General features: G+C 47.1%; 1 protein-coding gene across 6 annotated transcripts in view; it reads right to left on the bottom strand.

Annotated features, from left to right (window-relative positions):
- Positions 1-867: 867 nt before the first annotated feature.
- The window catches only part of LOC134554272 (fer-1-like protein 4), a 40,756-nt gene continuing 23,300 nt past the window's right edge, over positions 868-18,323 (bottom strand). For 4 of the 6 annotated variants that reach the window (XM_063404808.1, XM_063404810.1, XM_063404812.1 and 1 more), the window contains 18 exons: positions 18,027-18,188; positions 17,540-17,699; positions 16,669-16,772; positions 16,154-16,285; positions 15,508-15,556; positions 14,205-14,311; positions 13,725-13,856; positions 12,906-13,028; positions 12,338-12,465; positions 11,706-11,876; positions 10,779-10,933; positions 8,188-8,366; positions 7,110-7,195; positions 5,740-5,838; positions 5,207-5,448; positions 3,048-3,328; positions 2,171-2,271; positions 868-1,646 (listed from right to left, as the gene is read on the bottom strand). In XM_063404808.1, coding sequence (XP_063260878.1) covers positions 1,466-1,646; positions 2,171-2,271; positions 3,048-3,328; positions 5,207-5,448; positions 5,740-5,838; positions 7,110-7,195; positions 8,188-8,366; positions 10,779-10,933; positions 11,706-11,876; positions 12,338-12,465; positions 12,906-13,028; positions 13,725-13,856; positions 14,205-14,311; positions 15,508-15,556; positions 16,154-16,285; positions 16,669-16,772; positions 17,540-17,699; positions 18,027-18,188 — 2,592 coding nt within the window. In that variant the 3' untranslated portion in view covers positions 868-1,465. Of the gene's footprint in view, positions 1,647-2,170; positions 2,272-3,047; positions 3,329-5,206; positions 5,449-5,739; positions 5,839-7,109; positions 7,196-8,187; positions 8,367-10,778; positions 10,934-11,705; positions 11,877-12,337; positions 12,466-12,905; positions 13,029-13,724; positions 13,857-14,204; positions 14,312-15,507; positions 15,557-16,153; positions 16,286-16,668; positions 16,773-17,539; positions 17,700-18,026; positions 18,189-18,323 lie in introns of those variants that run through there. The other 2 variants (XM_063404809.1, XM_063404811.1) reach the window with 2 other exon arrangements.

Here is an 18,323-nt window from a genome sequence, read left to right as displayed (position 1 = left end):
TCTTAGAGGGAGGTAGGCCTCCCTCTTTGCCATTCTGGGGTTCCCCCCCCCCCCCCCCCCCATGGCTGAATTCTAGACTCACGGAGGTAACATCATGTCTGTCCCACACTGACTCCTGGCTTCATGTCCAGCCAGAGTCCTCACCTGCTTCACATCTACTTGCCTGCCTCTGCCCAGACCATTTTGTCCCCAAAACATACTCTATTCCTATTCCCATTCAAAAGGCCATGAGGCAGGCACTTTTGCTTTGAAACTGCAGCCAGCTAAATTCTTTGGAAAAGCTGTGGTCCCACTGAGCGTCACTTGCACCTCTCACAAGGAATCTATCTTCTCAAAACCCTGGTTGAAACTGGGATCAGATCATGTCAGGGTTTGTCTGTGCAGATGACAGGAACCCTGGTGCACCAGAAACCATGCTGAGAACAAGTCTCATTTGTTTACGTCGGCCCGACACGAAACACGGATGCACACTCATGACTCCATGCTGATGTCCCTTTGTAGTCCTTGCTGCTGTACTACTCAAGAGGAAGGGCAAAGAGGAAGTAGGGAGGACTGCTGAACTGGGATCAGCCTGTACTGCACAAAGAAACAGGTTGTCGCTCAGCTTCAGAAAGCAGCCAAAAACCTCAAGCATGAGAGATAGTAGCCAAGGGGCTTTTACTCATGAGGAAAACTTTCACAGGTGCCTTTCAGAATGTGGTCCCACCCTGCCCAGGCTAGCTCAAGCACTGCGGCAAGCAGCAGTAGGTATGGCTGGCAAGCAGAGCAAGCCAAGCCAATCCAGTGGGGTTTTGGTTCCAACGAGACATCGAGGCACAGGTGGCAAGGAGCAGACGACGGTGGAGAATAAAGGGAGGAGTCGGCCGAGTAAATCCAAGGGGATTTATTTGAGGGGTCGGGCAGATCCTACCCATCTGCCAAGAATTTGCTCACACTGAGCCGATTTTGCTCTTTTCAGACCCCCTTTTATGGGGGGGGGCGGTACAGAGCGTGGTGAGGGGGGTACAACCAATCGACTTCAACACAGGAGAGGCTAGGAAGGTGACTGACACAAACGAGGACCACACACAAGGGAGAGGAGGGGGTTTTCCCCGAACCTAGCGTATCACTTGAAGCCCCTCACAGAACTTTCTAGCTCTGAGGCAGGGCTCTGAGATGACAGGCAGGCTCCAGGGAGGAGGGGGAAAGGATTGACATCTAACAGTTACTGGGGGAGTTCCAGGGGCAACTAACAGGAAGGCAAAACGGGGTACAAGGAACAAACCATCTTACAAAGAACTTAGAAAAACTTATAAAAGATAAAGAACTCATTAACACACCACTACAGAAAACAAAGCTTGCTTCTGCAGGTCTCTGTATCTCTAGGCTGTTTCTGCACCTGCAGGGTTTCATTAAGCTTTCTGATCCTATGTTTATTCCTGCCACAATCACCCCTGTCTTTGAGTAGTTCTCTGCTGAAGAGCATTTATCCATTGATGATCTTCTCACTGATGTATCCAGGCATGGTGTAGACCAAAAGAACCAGGAAGATTGTCAGAAGAGTGACAATAAATAGCACAATTATGTATTTCTTGTACCGCTTCCAGATGAAAAACACAAAGGTCTTCATGGGATTCACAAACCAGTTGAAAGTTGTTTTGGGCCGACTAGAACAGGAAGAGAAGAATAGATAAGCACAGGCTCAAACCACAGAGCATCACGTTGACGCTTCTGTTTTGGTGTCCTGCTACCCCTTATGAATCACCAACTCTTCCTGCTGCTTCCAGGCAGGACTAGCCCAGGGGCTACAGTAAACGCACTGCCTGTGGAAATGCTAGAGACAACAAGACAAGACTCTTGGAAGAGTGTCCCCAGAGCTGTCCTTCACCCTTGTCCACAAGGGATCCCTTCACACAGACAGACCTGACCATTGTACAAGACATGTTATGCCACAGCTGCCTTGAGTATCTTCCTGAGACCAACACTGGGACAAGTGCTGCACCCTCAAGTCCTGTGGATTCACTTGAGCTCTGGGAAACCCTGGCAGTCCTGGTCCTGCAGACCCAAATGCCCAGGGATTTAGTCATTGCTCTCGGCTTCCTGACAAGCCAATACTCCCAGTTTCCATACAAACAGCTGCTCAGAACACAACACTGTGTGACCATCCTAAAGGTAATAATCAGATACTCACTTGGGCTTTTCCAGGGGTTCGGGCCCTTTTCGGCCCAAGCCAACAGGACTTTTTTCAGCCTCCTCCACAGTCAGCAGTTGGAACTCCGCTTCCACCTTACCCTGGAGAGACAATATGTCTGAGCCACAGTTGAATGTGTTGCTTCACAGACGAGCCTGCTGACCACGCATCCTGCCACAACTAGGTATTTTTCTCCCAGTTCCACCTACAGATGCTCAGAGCTTTTTTCTCCATTGGCTACAGAGTCCTACTTCACAGCCACTGGCAAATGTGGCCTGGTAAGAAACTAACTGTTTTGCAAACAAGGAACTGTATTTTAATGCACTCCTCAACTACCTCATTTGTCTGCACCCTCCCACAGTGGCACTGAGCAAAATTCACCCTTGGGGACATACTGGTCTGTTAACAGGGGTATCAGGAGCAAGTCTGTCCCTGGTCAGTTAGCACCTGCCTGTCTTGGGCAGGCAGACACCCCAGGACAGGCATCTGCTGCTGTCCTGACTGGCTGATGGGGAGCCATATGCCTCTTGCTTTGGAGTAAGAGTGAGCAAGGAGAACATGGTGTTTCAGTGGGAACATTACATTCCTAAACAAAGACAGCTTCCCTCATGGAGCACTACTCTATGGGAAGCTCAGGGGAATACATGAAGTAAGACACCCCTGCATGCCACAGCAGCTGGTTCTTCAGGGTAGACAAAGTGCTAGATTGGTAGTAGATGGAAGAAGTCCTCAGGATCCTGCAAAACCTGGGTCCTCAGGATCCTGCAAAAGCTGGGTCATTGCTGTCTTTGTAGGTTGTCTGCATGTAGGACAGGCTGCCATATCAAGGCAAAGGCGAAACACTGGCTGTGCTCACAGTGCAAGCACCCCACCTTACCGTCAGGAGGTACTTATTCCCACTGGGGTCTGTGAATTCCATGTCCTCTGGTTTGACTGAGCTGCTCCACTTCTTCTTCTTCTTTTTATTCTTGTACTCCCTTTCCTCTCTCTTGTCATCTTCTTGATCTCTGAGTTTGATGAAGGGCCACCAGCCCCTCATGCGCTTATTTCGGAAGATGGAGAATCGAGGTGTTGCATTCTCCTTGGCCATTTTGATGGTGCAATGCTCAGAGCTCTTGGCTGCCCGCACCATGTCATGCAGCTTCAGCTCGATGGAGCCTGCAAGCACAGGGAAGAGAAGAACACATGGCAAAACCCTGAGGTCAGCCCCACATGACATTTGGCTGTCTGCCACACTCCCAACTGCCACGATTAGGTCCCAGCTGCTGTAATGATCTAGCAGAACCTGGCACATTTACAGATGGAGAACCAAAAATTCTGCATAAGAAAGGACAAGCTCAGGAGTTAGAGACTAAGAGCCAGAAACCCCAGGTCTCATCTCAATTTTGATAAGGGCTGTTGGGTGAGTTCACTTGAGTTATTTTCATCCCTTTATCATGTCCCACCTGCTCTTCTCACATGTCCAAGCTCATCTTCCTCTCTAATTCCTGGAAATGTCAATTAAAACTATAAAATGATAATGCTTTAAAATTATAAATGTTTTCAAGTTTATCTTAGATCTGCAACAGCCTCACTTCATCTCCCTGTTTGGCCTTGTGCCTCTGTTCTACTTGGAATGAGCTCCTGTCCCACTCTGGCACTGAGGCCTTGCAACAAAACAATCTTACCACATCCTGGTCCATACTGGCAAAAGCAGACAAGGGATGTGAGTGTTCTCTGCTCAGTTCCAAGTGAGACTGCATCTGGATACAGTGCCCAGTTTTGGACCACCAATACAAGAAAGGTGTCAACTAAATAGTATTTAGTGGCTGAGACAGTCAATTCTGTAGAACATGCCACAGCAAGTGGGGTGAGAGACATATATGGTCAGCCCAGAGAAGAGAGGTTAAGAGGGAGATCTTATTGCATCCCTCACAGCCTGAAGGAAGCTACAGAGCAGATGGAGCTACACTCTTCTTTGAAATGGATGATGAAAGCACATAAGGAAACAGACAAAATGCAGCAAGTAAAAATACCTGAGAATCATGAAGATGGTGCAGTCAGGAAAGGGGTCCCAGAAGGGTGCTGGGAATCTGTCCTTGGAGATAATCAAAACCCACACAGAAAATGTCCTGAGCAACCTGACCTACAGTGTATCTAGACCTGCTTGGGGCAGGAGATTGCAATAAACCCTGCAGAAGCCCCTTACTATCTAGAAGATCCTGAGATTATACATGCCAGAAATCATTGGAATTGTTAATGCTTTCTTCAGTGCCTCAGTTCTTCATGGCTGAACCAATGAAAGTTCCTCATGCAGTAAAGCCACTTAAATACACTATGAAAGGTTGAAGTGTAAGGAGAGTTTAAACATGCCCAGGAGACAGTAGGGGAAAGGGGCTGCTTTTTAATAGGGAGGTTAACATTTGAAGAAGGGAGGAACAACTGAACAGAGTGCTGGAGGTGACAGCAGAAGTGGGAGAGAATCAGCAGTACTTGTGCTAGCATAATGTGGGGGAATCACCACTAGCTCTGTTTTGGCACCAGGCCTTGCTGCATGTCCAGGTCAGCAGGTCTGAATACCGGGAAGTACCAGAGCATCCAGGGAGCTCTGAGCCCCCAGCAATGGGATGCTGCAACTCAAGTGTCAATAGTCCCTTACAAGTTGTCCCTATGCCTACAACATAAAGTCGTGGGAAAAATGCTTAGGTGCAGACTTTGGGATATGCATATCTAAGTAAGAGCACAGAAAACAAGCAAGTTTATTGGAAAGGTTGTGAGGAAGCAGAATCTGGAAGCCCTGTGGTGTGACAGGCCCTGAGAAAATACACCAAGGCCCTAGCACAAGCATACAAGCACTACATGTCTGTGTAGGGAAGGGGCCTATCTCCAGGCTCTGTCTATAACACAGGTGTGAAAAACCAGCCCAGGGGACTGCTGAGCTGAAGGGATCTGATGGTCCTAGTGCCCCTTCTCAGAGAGCTGAACCCCAGGGAAATGCTGTAATGCTCCCGCAAGGCAAGGGACAGGTCACCCTACTTCCAGCAGGTAACACCATACCTAGAAAGTCATTAGCTGAAATCCTGTCATAATCCCAGACCTGAAGGACCAGAACAGCTGGTTCACGAAACTCTGATTCCTCCATGGAGAAGACAGAGTCCTTTTTCTTGTAGGTGATCTCCTTCTCAGTTGGGAGATAATTGAAGTGGAAGATGAACCTCCAGTTGAAATTTCCTTCCCCAGTCAAGGAGTTAAAGTGAACATCTGTCTCCTGCTTGTCATGGTCAAGACCTTTTATCCAGCTGCAGGAGAAACTCAGTTACTCTCTAGCCTCAGGGCTGGCTAGTCAGCCAGCCTCAAAGACAGAGCAGAAGAATGGTAGCACTAAACCTCATGGGGTAGCAAGAAAAGGTCAACCCAGAGTAACATCTGGTCAACATCTCTGGGGTTACAGCAGCCCATGCAGAGGACTGGAATGGGCACCTCACTCCAAGGCAAGGAAGAGCAGAGGTTCAGAGAAGGAAAGTGAGCACATGGAACAGGGCAGAGAGCAGGGCAGCCAGGCTCTGGCCTCCCTCTCATTCTCACCAGACCTTTTGACGTAGATGTCGCTGGAAGGCTCTCCTGTTACTGGGTTGACATCATCAAGGATCACACTGTCCGTGTTCCAGATAATCACACGGAGCTCATAGCTGTGGGAAGGACACAGAGCTGAGACACATGCCCTTGTCCCTGCTGCCTGGGAGGGCATATCAAGCCCTGAGCACAATATCAAGCCAGAGCAGCAGGACTTGAACCTTCCCAGCAGTGTGGTTCCCCCTGCTCCTCCCACCAAGCACAGCCCAGCAGTCTCACTGCCAGGCATAAAACCCTTTCTGGACACTACAACCCTACAAGACAAACACCCACAATCAATACAGGTAGCTTTTGCAAACCAAAACCCACCCTGGTTTTACATGGGAAACCCACCCTGCTCTACTGAGACATAGGAGCACAGAAAAGCTTAGCAGGAAGGGATCTCTGTAGTCTCTGCTCCAAGCTCTTGCTCTAGCGTCATAAAGGGTCAATTGTTCAGGGCCTTGTCTGCATTAGTTTTTAATATCACCAATGGACATCCCAGCATATCTGAGACAATCTGTCCCTATTCCAAGGTAGCTTCACTCTCACTGGGAAAATGGTTTCCCTATATTCAGGTGGAGTTTCCCTTGCTGCAATTTGTGTTCATTATCTCTTGTCCTTTCAGGTGCACGTCTGAGAATAATCTGGACCCTCCATCTCGAAAGTATCATTAGAACCTTGAAAACAGTAGATTTCTTCCTTCAGCTGCACTTCCCCAGGCTCCCAAGGACATCTGCCCACTAGCCAGACTGGAGTTTGATGTGTAGTGTGGGGATTGAAACAGAGGGTACAATGGAACTGATAAAAGAGCCTAGTATCTTAGGCCTGATCGAGCAGAAACCATGGGAGAGACAGACACAGATAAAGGCTCCCTGGGGTACAAGTGACCAAGAAACATGTGAAACTTTGTAGTGATTACCAAGTAATTGATGTCATAAAGAATGTATAACCAATTAGAATTGTTACCAAAAATAGAACCCTATATAAGTGCCATACAAGAAAAACCCTATATAAACACCTTGTATGCTCAATAAATTTGGCTTCTAATCAGAATTCGCAACGTCCCTGTCTCTCAATCACCAATAAGTAGCTCTGGCCTGGGTTTCTATTACCTTTATGTCCAGCCTTAGAGGCATTAACCTACCCTTCCTCAAACATTTGTGCAGCTGAAGCGCTTATGGCCCACAATGATACACTCAAGAGAACATCCTGTAGTCAGAGCTGGAGCAAAGAGGGCTACATGCCACACTATCACTGACCTTGTGGCACATCCCACCAGCCATGGCAAGGGATACTGACCCTCCCTGCAGTCCCCCATCCCCAGGCCTACCCCCACAAGTGCTACCTGACAGGCAGTCGTGGCTTGATGTTGATGGGTGGTGGTGCAGGGACATCATTTGGAAACATGTCGATCCACATGTGCAAGGAGCCCTGATGAGATAAGACAACAAAGACACTTCAAAAGACAGATCACTCTCCAGCTCTTCGAGATGCAAGGAAAGTTCCATCAGAAAGCCCCTGCTTGGTCCTCTCCATTCCCAGAACTTGAGAGTGACATGAGATTGGATTTTACACAGGGAAAAAATTAAGGCTATGAAAGTTTGCTTATTTCTGCTCCCAAGAAAAAACACTTCACCTACACTGAATCCATTTCAAACAGAGGCAAACATGTCCCTCTGTCTTAATAAGGCACATATAGTAATGCAATACTTAAGCAAAACCAACAAAACTAAGAAGTGATAGGTCTGACTCTGCTCTCCCCTCGTGCATTTCCAATGCCAAACAAAGCCAGCGTGACAGCAGAACTCTGCTTTGTTCAAACCTCCAGTACCCAAGGGAACAGGAGATTTCAGTGCAGGACATTAAAACGGTGAATTAAGGTGACTGCATTGCACAAAACTAAGGATGGATGTTTCTTCTCCAGCCAGGGAGAAGCCAATAGCTTCTTGCAGAGCAAGGTTCTTGCAAAACAGCAGTAATAACGGACAATGCAGAGGAGGCAGGTATAGGCAAGGATATCATCACCCATCGGGGTGCATGGTGGCAGGGCTCAAAAGCAGAGCAGGTCTATTGCCACCCACACAGCATCCTCATCAGAGCAGTGCTAAATGGCCTGCAGAGACAGGAAGGACGCTGGGTCACCAGCACTGTGAACACGACATCAATGGACAGAAGTTCCTTGAGGAAAGGGTATTCAGAAACATCATGAAAGGTCAGAGGGTAAATGTGAGCAAAAGACAACCACAGCCAAAATCCTCACTTCATTGCTGGGCCAGCCATCCACAGACACAACTCCAGTCACCCACCCAGGAAGGGGACAATTTGGAGGATTCACAGGAGACCAGACAGGGGGCTGGAAACCAGCTGTCCAGAAGGTGCTTCCCCAAACCAATGTTGAGGTTTGGCATGGAAACACATCTCACCTGCACAAGCCCGGGATTCTCCGGATTGTACAAAGACCGGATTTCCACATGCTCTGGTACTAGCTTGTACCCATACCCTGGCATCTCTTCCCAGTGCTGCAGGACGTACAAAGCCATATGTTCAGCATCCACCGACAAGTTCTCATCTGCCACTCCTCTTTTGTTCCTCACAGAGGCCTCTGCAGCAGGACACAGCCAGGGAGAAAATAAAGGCTTCTGGCCAGTAAGAGTCATATCAGGACATCAGTCACTAGCAGAAGAACAGGAGATGATGGACTGGGCAAACAAGCACCTCTCCAGAAAAACAAATGGGGAGAAGCAGGAGGGAAAAGATGAGAAGAATTAGTTCAATATGTTGCAGTGATGAGAGAAATGGCAGGCAGGAAGAAAAGAAGTCAAGAGAAATGCAATGGAAAGGGCAAAAAAGAATTTACTCTGGCCCTGGGAAAAAGATCCAAGGGACATTGAGGAGGATGTGACCCTCTGGGGCAGTTTAAGTCCCCACATCTCTGTGGTAGTGCCAACAGATCTATGGATGAATTTTTGCCAGAGAAGTGCTACTGGAAAGCATTACTTACCACACTCAGGACATGCAGCTGTGCTGTCTGTTAATAAACACAATTAGTAATTGACTCCTTTGGCACAGCAAAGCCAAATGGCAGTTCAAGACCAAATCTTGCAGGTGGGAGATAAGCCAGAGCCAACAGGTGAGCGCATAATGACCTGGGTTTATTTAGTGCAACTGCCCCTTGGATATCAGTCTGAGACCTAAACCACTCCAAGCAATGCTCAAGCACAACAGAGGTTCACAGGGCACCAGCTGCAGCTGTGTTGGAACCAGAGCCAGATGTCAGGGAACACCAGGAGAGCACCTTGTTTTTCCCTCCCTGGCTATCTAGTGACCTGAAAAAAAGGGGGAAAAGGCTTCTGGAGGCTCCTTGCCCTCTCCTGAGTTTCTATTACCCTTCTTTGCATAAACTGTTGCATTTCTGTGAAATGCTCTGTGTCACCCCTCAGAAGTGTACAGTTCAATCCAAATCTGTAACCCTCCCCTGAAGTATCGTGTATCTGTAATTCCATTGGCCCAAGTCCTTTTTCGTGCCCATTTTGAATCTCCCTCTTAAGCTGTGCGGGGAGATGAGAAACCGCTCTCTTGCTCTCTCTGGTTCTCCACCTCTTGCTCCTGCTCCCTTGCACCCTCCCTCCCCCTTCCTTCCCCTTTCCCCCCTTCCCTTTTTCCCTCAGAAACCATGCTGCTTCCTGGCGTGGGACCCCAGATAAATCCTCCTCTAACTGGCACCCCCAGAAGCCGTGTAGAGTCCTATTGCCTGCCTGCTGCCACCAACAAACCCACAGCCTAGGGGACCCCGGGGAACCCATCTTCTGGGGGACCCCCCAAAACGCACTGCAACAATAAACCATAGAGACCACCAGAAAACTGAGGAACAGTTGCATTGACACAAGGAGAAAGTAAACTTGGCCAGATATGTAGGTGTCCTCAGGTGTCTGAGTGGGTAAGGCGAGGGACCATCCTGCATACAGGCTACCTAGCATTGCCTTGCAGTACTCAGCTGTCCACAAGTGGGACACATCTGCTCAATGTTGGATTCAATTACACAGGTGTTGGCTGCAGCAGGGCCTGGCCTTTGCTGAGGGAAGTTCTCCTTCATTGCTGATGAAGAAAAGTTGGTGTATTGTTGGACATCTGTGGCCCTGGCTCAGGGTTTGTAATGCCAGTTAGAAGGAAAGAAAACAGCAAATGAGAAGCAGAAGCTCTCTCACCCCACAAGGTAGAGATAAACAGTAGAGAGGGGCAGTGTGGAATCACCCAAGGCAGCTGAAGCCACTGGAAGCACAGAGCATTTCTGGACAAAGCCAGGTAAAACGGGAAAGAAGACTGAAAAAACACTCCCTTCCCCCTCCCCTCCACCCCCAAAATACACACAAAACAAAACAACATCCAAATAAAAAAAAATTAAAAAAAAAAAAAAAAAAAAAAAAAAAAAAAAAAAAACCACACCAACCAACCAACCAAAAAAAAACCATTAAAGAAATCCAAACAAAAAATCATCAGCTCAAAACACCCCAAACCAACTGACCAAAGAAAATCCCAAAAAACCAAAAAAACAACCCAATCCAAGAAAACCCCCAAAACCTCCCAAATACCCATAACCCCAGACAGGACAAACAGGACCTCATTTTCTTGCTGATAGTGATCAAAAGCAGATGAAGGTACAGCTTTGTGACAGTGCCAGACACCAGAACAAGCTGGCATACAACAAACCTCCATGACCAACACTGCTGTGCAAGTGGGTTTACTTTGTTCCACCCACTGCCTGGGAAGCCACTTTGGTACCTAATGGCCTGGATCCCATCTTCTCCCAGTGGAACAGTGTCCACTGAAATGAGGGCACTGAACCAAGGATGCACCTCACAGTGACCCAAAAAACTGGGCCATGCAGGGCACAGAGTGAGGCCAGCTGGTCACCTCAGGGTAGAGAGGATTGTGGGCTCCTAGACCATCCACCAGCACATGCTTTGCTGAGCACAGGCAGCTATTTAAGGGACCAGTTCAATAACAGTTCCTGTACCTTGAGGAAAAGCCTCTGGAGGGACCTTGAATATTTTATTGTCCACTTTGATCTCCTCCCATCTGTACTCTGCAGCAGGGATTGAGTTTTTCTTGCATAAACTATCCAAGATCTGTGTGGGTTTAAAAGCATCTCGCCATGTGTTGTAGCCATTTCTGCATGGAAAAAGAAAATATCAAGAACTTCTTCAGCTTACGTTTCTTCTCTAGGCTGTGAAACAGCCTTTCCCCCAAAGCACAGGTTATGTCACTAGAACCCTGCTCAGATTTTCACTGGGAACACCCTGGGCTTAAAAAGGTTAAAAAAAAAATCTTAATGATTGAAAAGCTAAACAAACTCTGTCCTGACAGAGTTTGGACTTGCATCCCACAGAAGTATTAGCTTCTGAGCAGCAGAAGCAATGCTAACAGCAGGAGCAATTCTAGATGCAGTTCCTAAGTGAGAAAGAGGTATTAGCTGTGCTGGGTACTCAAATCCATTCTCACAGCTAATTTTCCAATAGCAGGATAGGAGAAAGAGAAGTTCGCTGAAAACTGGCCAAAGACACTGGAGAATCCATATGGAAGGAGGCCAAAGGAAATCAGATGTCCTGAGTGTTGCTGCTTACAAAATGCTGGCAGAGAAACTGCTGTATTTTCTGGAAGAGCTCAGAGTCAAGCAAGCACTTTTCTCACAGAACACAAATATGTAAGCAATAAAGAAAATTTTTTGCTATATTATGCAAGGCATGTTAGTTTACAGTAGGAATTAGAGCTATCACAGGAAGCTGGTAGGTGTCTAAACAGATAGAGTTGTCTGTGTAACTTGTAGTGAATCTGTGAAGCACCTGCAAATGCATATTCTGTCTCACAGAACAGGAGCTCTGTTACTCACATGTGGTAGGTGAGAAGAATGTCTAGGGCCCTAATGTGTCACATTGGTACCTACAAGTCATACTGTGCAGCCACTCCACAGTTGGCCCTGTGCTTGCTGTAGAATCGATTCTCTAAGTCAATCTTGGTTTCCCCAATCAGATCATCAGATCCAACCAAATCATGGTCAAATACTGCCACAGTGAGTTCTGATTCCATGGGGAAAGAGACTGTCAGCTCCACAACTCTGGACAGAAACAAACAGGGAAAGTGCAATTAGCAAAGAGGATGGAAATGAAACACATGCTCTACTTTGATAAACTACACATTTAAGAAATGTATTTGACAACTTAAAGGCCTGCAATAAACTTTGGTTCTCTCTAAGTTCAGTATGTGCAATTTTCAGTGACCATGTTCAAACAAAGGAATTACTTTTCCAGGCTCAGATAGAGGGCCTGGAGTTAGGGAAAAAGCTCTCCAATGCTCACTTCCAATTGTAAATCAAGTCCTTGGATGTACTCGTCTCCTCACCCAAAGCATGATGGCTCCTGAGTTAGCTGGAGGCAAGAGACATACCCAGGGGCTTTGTGTTAAGGCACAAGATTCTCCATCAGAAAGAAACAGAAGACCTTACATGCTGAGCCACATTCCAAGCCCCAGATTTGCACTGTTCTTATTAAACCTGCTAGGTGAAAACTTTCTGCATACTCTCCAAACACAGGATTGAGCTGCTTTGGGATGTATCGCTCCTTTGTGTCCTTCTGCTGCTGCCCCACAGTCACCACCACATAGGGGTCTGCTTTGCCATTGGGGTCTGCTGGAGACAGATTTGTAGCCTGGAATATACAAGAGATACTGCTGTACACAGCTGTGGAGAGCAACCTGCACAAGAAACACTGCACAGGCCTGGCATCGCCCAAGCCTGCTTGGTCAGGTCCCTCCAGTAACTAGCCCAGCAGTGAAACAGCCACTTGTTCCCACACAAATCCTCATTCTACAAGCCATTGATGTCTTTAGTTGTGGACCCGCCTACTTGTTCATGATCTCAAGGCAGATGTGAGGAGCTAAGAAATGCCCATCTACCCATCCTCAAGCTATAAAGCATGGAAGACTCTCCATGGACATGATGTAGTATCTTCCACTGGCAGAGGCTTCAAGCCAGCATCACATTTTTCTCAAGTGCCACTGCTCACATTTACTAAGCAGAAAATGGCAGAAGGTCCACAAGGAGGGGAGAAACTGCCAAGCATTACTGCCACCTCCACCATGGACTTACCTTAACAATATAAACTCTTACAAGAACCTTGATAGGTCTGTTCCTAGGAATGCCCCGGGACACCTTGGGTTCTGTAACAGCTTCCTCAGTGGGGTAGACATAGAAGGAGCCCTGCAGAAAACACTTTTCAAGGAACAGTTGGATATACATGGGAATATCTCAGAAAGGACTGGAGCCACCAGCTGCACCTGCCAACTAGAAAATCAGAGCCATTTCCCCATGCAGACCACAGACACCCTGTGCCCATGGGGACAGTCCTTCCCAAAGGTCAAATCATGTCCACATGGCCCAGGCAATATGTGCTTGCAATTTTGTCTGCAGGCTGACATACTACTGCAAATGTCAGATTTGAGCACCTCTAGGCACTTTGGACTGCCAAAGACAGAGGACACCAAAGGTTTTCTAGGAACAGCTACAGCCTCTGTAGTTGATATTTCAGAGTCTTCAAGAGCTCCTGGATGGGAGAATGATGCCTTTTTAAAATAAGTTTGGCTAATTTTGAGGCCAGTTAAGCTTTCTTATATAATACTTATATGTATACTGAATACACCCAGAGACTGCAAACAGAGTGAGTCCTTTATGCTTCATGTTTTCTCCTTGTAGCACCTAAAAACCTGAATTGGATGGATTTATAAGCTAACAACAGTAGGACCACAGTACAATTGCGTCAACAGGCACTAACAGTACCCTGGCCAAGCTGCAGCCCAACCTGCACACCCATGCACTCTGCAAGGTTTTGCTGGTGTTGGCTTGCTCTAAAAAACGTCATAAGGATCTTCTTCCACAAGCAGCACAAATGTCATCCAAATGAAACAGTACCTTGTACTTCCCCACATAATGTTCATCCTCATTTCCATCTTCATCTTCATTTGCTTTGCCACGATGAAGGGGGAAAATACACAACCAGTCTTCAAAATTACCAAACTCATTTTCCAGCTCAGTGTTGTAGATCTGAAATAAATAGAAAGTAATTTTGGGCCTTTTCCTGTCATCTTAAAGGAGAGTCAGAAAGACCATCCTTTCTGTGTTTCAAGCATTTCACCTAGTCGTACTTTACTCCTGTATTACTGACCGCAGGGTGTTAATGGTTTTGCTGCATAACCCTGGGGCCAGCCTTGGATGTGGATGCACATCTCAGCTTGTCTCCAAGGTCTTACTAGCTACATTAAAGTCCAGCAATGATAGGGCCTCAGTACACACTGCAGGTTCTCCTCCTAGCATAACCTCCACTGCAGCAAGCTGAAGAAGACATGGACAAAGAGCCAGGGCTGAAAGAGACTAGGTGACCCCAATTATCACCTGAAGGGTAGCAATGAGCTTCCTCTTGGGTTGAGCAGGTTCAGCTTCAATCACTTTCTCATCCTCTGCTTCCATGTCAATGGAAGATGCATTTAAATTCCCTCCATCTAGAAATTACAATAAGAGATTAGGAAACACTCTGATTTCTCCCATCATGTCAAGTGTCTCTACGTGAAATTACCCCATCCATAGCTTCTGCTTTCACCCAGGGCTTTGGCCTGTGTCACAGCAACTGGAGCTATTGTTGTTTGTACCAGGTGTCCTTCTGGCATCTCAGGATTCCCAGCATGGCATGGCTGGATGGGTGAGGGGACAAAAATTTGCATAGACCTACCTGCCTGCTTGCCTGCATGGTCACTATTCAGACAGGAATTGGGCAGAAACCAAATGAAGGAAGGTGGTTGGGCCAGCTCACAGGTGCTGTCAGGGAAAGCACAGAAAAGAGCCCATCCTCCTCTTCGGATGAGTGTTTATTTCCTAGTGTGATGGTTTGGGTGGCTAACTGAAGCATCACTGCCACTTTCAGCACAGCCAGCTGCGCCTGGAGAGAATGTGTCTAGACCTTTCTCAGGAGCATCACCAAACCAAGGACAGAGTGGGTGTGTCCTTGTCCCATTTCTGAAGGTTTCAGATCCCTTGAGCGCTAATGGCATGCAGGTACCCTCAAGGCCTCTCCTTAAATTGTATTTACATCATCTTTATGCTTCCCACTTTCCCAGGTCAGAGCTATACGAGTCATTGTTTATACCTTTGCAAACCTGAAACTACAGCTGCAACACTGTTCTCAGATCATAAAACAATTGTTATTACTGTCTGTTACCTCTGTTACCCTCTGTTATCTTCTGTTACTGATTCACTTGTACCCCAGGTGAGTATCCCATGAGCATAGAGTGATGCCCAGCTCCTGGACAGTTCTGCCTGTCCATCATCCTCTCTCCATCCCACCACTGCTTCCCAGTCTCACCCAGACAATCCCATGATCCCTGCAGATGATTTTTCTGCATTTTTCTCACACAGGAAAAGTACTTGATTTAACACTATTTTGCAAGACTCTACTATTTTCCAGGACTTTTCTGACTATTTTCCAATTTTTTTTCAAAAAAGTTTGGTGTTTTCAACTCGAAATAGCCTGTTAGCCCTTGTCAATATCTTCAGCCTCTCTGCTCGCTTTTATGTTGTTGTTGCTGAATGTTGCAAGGTTGTCGTCTGCACAGACGCCTTTCCCACAAGCCCACTACCATCTGGGATGGTACAAAATCTTGGTTCTCCCCACTAAACGGTGGGGTATGGCTAGAGAACTCACTTGCATCGTTCAAGTCATCATTCTCAGCATCTTCCTCATCACTGCATGCCTGAAACACACGTAAACAATCACCTCAGATCCTGACAGAAAAGGCTTCTCCTTCCAAGCACAGAACACTGACATTTTCCTGCCAGTTGAGTAAGTAATACATAGCATGAAATAATTCAGCAATAACATCATTGTGGGTTGGTATTGAATGAGTATCTTAATGACTTTTTCTTCTCCCCAGATCCTCCTGCTAGCTTCTTTTGATTGGAATTTAAGTTGACCATGCAAGGAAGGAAATTCGGAGCAGACCTGCTCCCATAACACATACTAGGACGTAACAGAGCAAGCAGCATGAAAGTCCCTGTTAAAATCAGTACATCACATTTTCAAGACTCCCGCAGCAGAAACTGCCTCATTCTCACACCACTTGAGCACTGAGCTTCAGGGATGTGTCAATACCCACCTCCTGCTGAAATCAGCCCACCTGGTAGATGCTTCATACCTGGCTACCTTAAGTATGCTTGATACACTAAAGTCCACATCTTCCTGCAGATCCGTGCCAGGAGAGCTCCTGTGACACTCAGTGCGGTAGAAAACATCTTCCTCAGACCAGTGCAGCCTATTTTCCCTTCTGTTGGCAGCTGTCACAAAATATTACCTGGTTATACAGCTCTTTCAGAGATGCATAGTATTTGGACCACCAATCCAGTTCTTCCAGTTCTGGTTTTTCCTCTTCATATTCATCTTCCTTCTTTACAAGCTTATTGATAGGAGTCTTCTTCAAAGGAGCCTTAAGAGAATAGAGAAAAGGGTCCAGAGGGAAGAAATGATCACCCAGGACACTCATGCACCCTTCTCCAGTGCCCTGGGAGCCTCTGGCAAAGGCTCAGCATTCAGGCAGAGCACAGGAGGTGCAAAGCTGCCTGTGGCCCCATATTTATTCTTTGCTACAAAAGAAGCCATTCTCAAGGCACAGGGCAGGTCTCCTTTGTGTCCCAGGGCTGGAGCCTCAGCACATGGCACTGCCAATGAGCAGGCAGGAGAGAGGAGTTTCAGTCCAGAGAAAAACCTGGTGGATGAAACCTAACACTGAACTTCTGAACTTGTAGTTGTTTGTCATCTACAGTTTGGCTTTACAAACTTCAAAATTTGTTGGATCAACACATCACTCACCTTCACAAAACTAAGTGGGTGAGTGCTGGAACCTGGGTCACCAGCTGCCAGTCCAATGTTTATCACAGTCTGAGATGGAAGATGGTAAGATGAGACGTTGCAAGCTGAGATGAAAATAAAGAGCTTCATGTTTCCGTGCATTTATTTCTGCCCACTACTTCTTACTTTCAGAAAGATTCTCCTTGTTAAAACACTAGTCTGATTGATTTAAAAGCTTTTTATAGCCCAGACCCTGAAAAAAACCTGCTGGAAATCCAACTACAGTACTGAGATTGGCCACCATCATCAATATGCTTGTTGCTGACTCCCAGGAATTTGAATTATGAGATATACCTTCCCTACTCAGAAATAACCGCACATGGATCAATCTTTGGGTTCTTCTTCATGCTTCCAGACCAGGAGTGCTGGCTGTTGCTGTCATAGAGCTATTTAGCTAAACTATTACGCCATGAACAGACCTTGACATGACAACATGAGAGAACTGAAAACTTTTCAATCCTTCGTCCTAGTAGACCAGTTTCCTAAAGATGGAGGTCTTATTGAGCAAATTCTTCCTTGAGGGAGTGGTGATGCCCTGGCACAGGTTGCTCAGAGAAGCTGTGGCTGCCCCATTCCTGGAAATGTTCAAGACCAGATTGGACAGAACTTGGAGCAGTCTGGTCTAGTGGAAGCTGTCCCTACTCATGCCAGAAGGTGGAACATGATGATCTTTAGGCTCCCTTCCAACCCAAACAATTCTGTGATTCTATGACCTTGTGATTCCAGGGAGATGATTTTTCTGCCTGGCTAAGAGGGAGTGGAAGAGCCAGGGATCTTTGCCCCTGGCAAAACCTGCCTGTTGTCTCCATGAGAACCTCTCCAAGCAGCTCACCTTTAGGCACATCCTCTGGTTCCTCCTCCAGCTCTTTGGGAGAGAATTTCATCACATCAGACACGGCATGGCTACCCACCAGCACAGTGCGTCCAAATGCACGCTTTTCCACCACAAAGATGCTGAGGGGAGGGTGCAGGTATACCTGCTCTGGGAGCTTCTGCAAAATAATTATGCATGGGGTTCATAGGAGTAAGGGTGATCAACCTGTGTGGAGCTATCAAACTATGGCAGCCCCAACACATAAGGAGAAGCCTGCAGGCACCTTTGCAATAATCAAAGCCTTGCAGTGACAGGCCATGGCTAAGATGGCTCTTGGTGGGCAATTTCACAAGGTTTTGTTCTGCAGCTGAACCATGTGGTCATGGGAGAGGAAAATCCTGGAGGCAGATCCCCTCCTTCTATATTGCCCCATGCAGTGAGGCAGTGCACAGTGCAGGGTAGCCACAGTGTACCCTGGCATGGCAGAATTCACTTTCCCACTCACCACATCCATGTATTTGACCAGCTCAGTGAAGTTGGGGTTCTCTTTGTAGGACACAATCACCTCTGACTCCACCTTCTTGCCAGCACATTCAATGATCACCTGGGGCTCATCCACCTCAAACAAGTTCACTCTCTTCAGGTCCCTCAGGCCCCAGAACAGGATCTGAAGCACAACATGAAGCTGCTGTCTGAGACATGCCAGGCATGGCACTGCCCATTGCTGCCAGCCCCCACCCACAGGACACAGTCCCCAGAAGAGACATAAGCCTGCTCTCCCAGTTTAGCTGCCCAGCAGCCG

The sequence above is a fragment of the Prinia subflava genome, chromosome 8 (assembly GCF_021018805.1).
Source record: "Prinia subflava isolate CZ2003 ecotype Zambia chromosome 8, Cam_Psub_1.2, whole genome shotgun sequence".
Lineage (NCBI taxonomy): Eukaryota > Metazoa > Chordata > Aves > Passeriformes > Cisticolidae > Prinia > Prinia subflava.
This window is presented reverse-complemented; position numbering and strand designations above follow the sequence as displayed.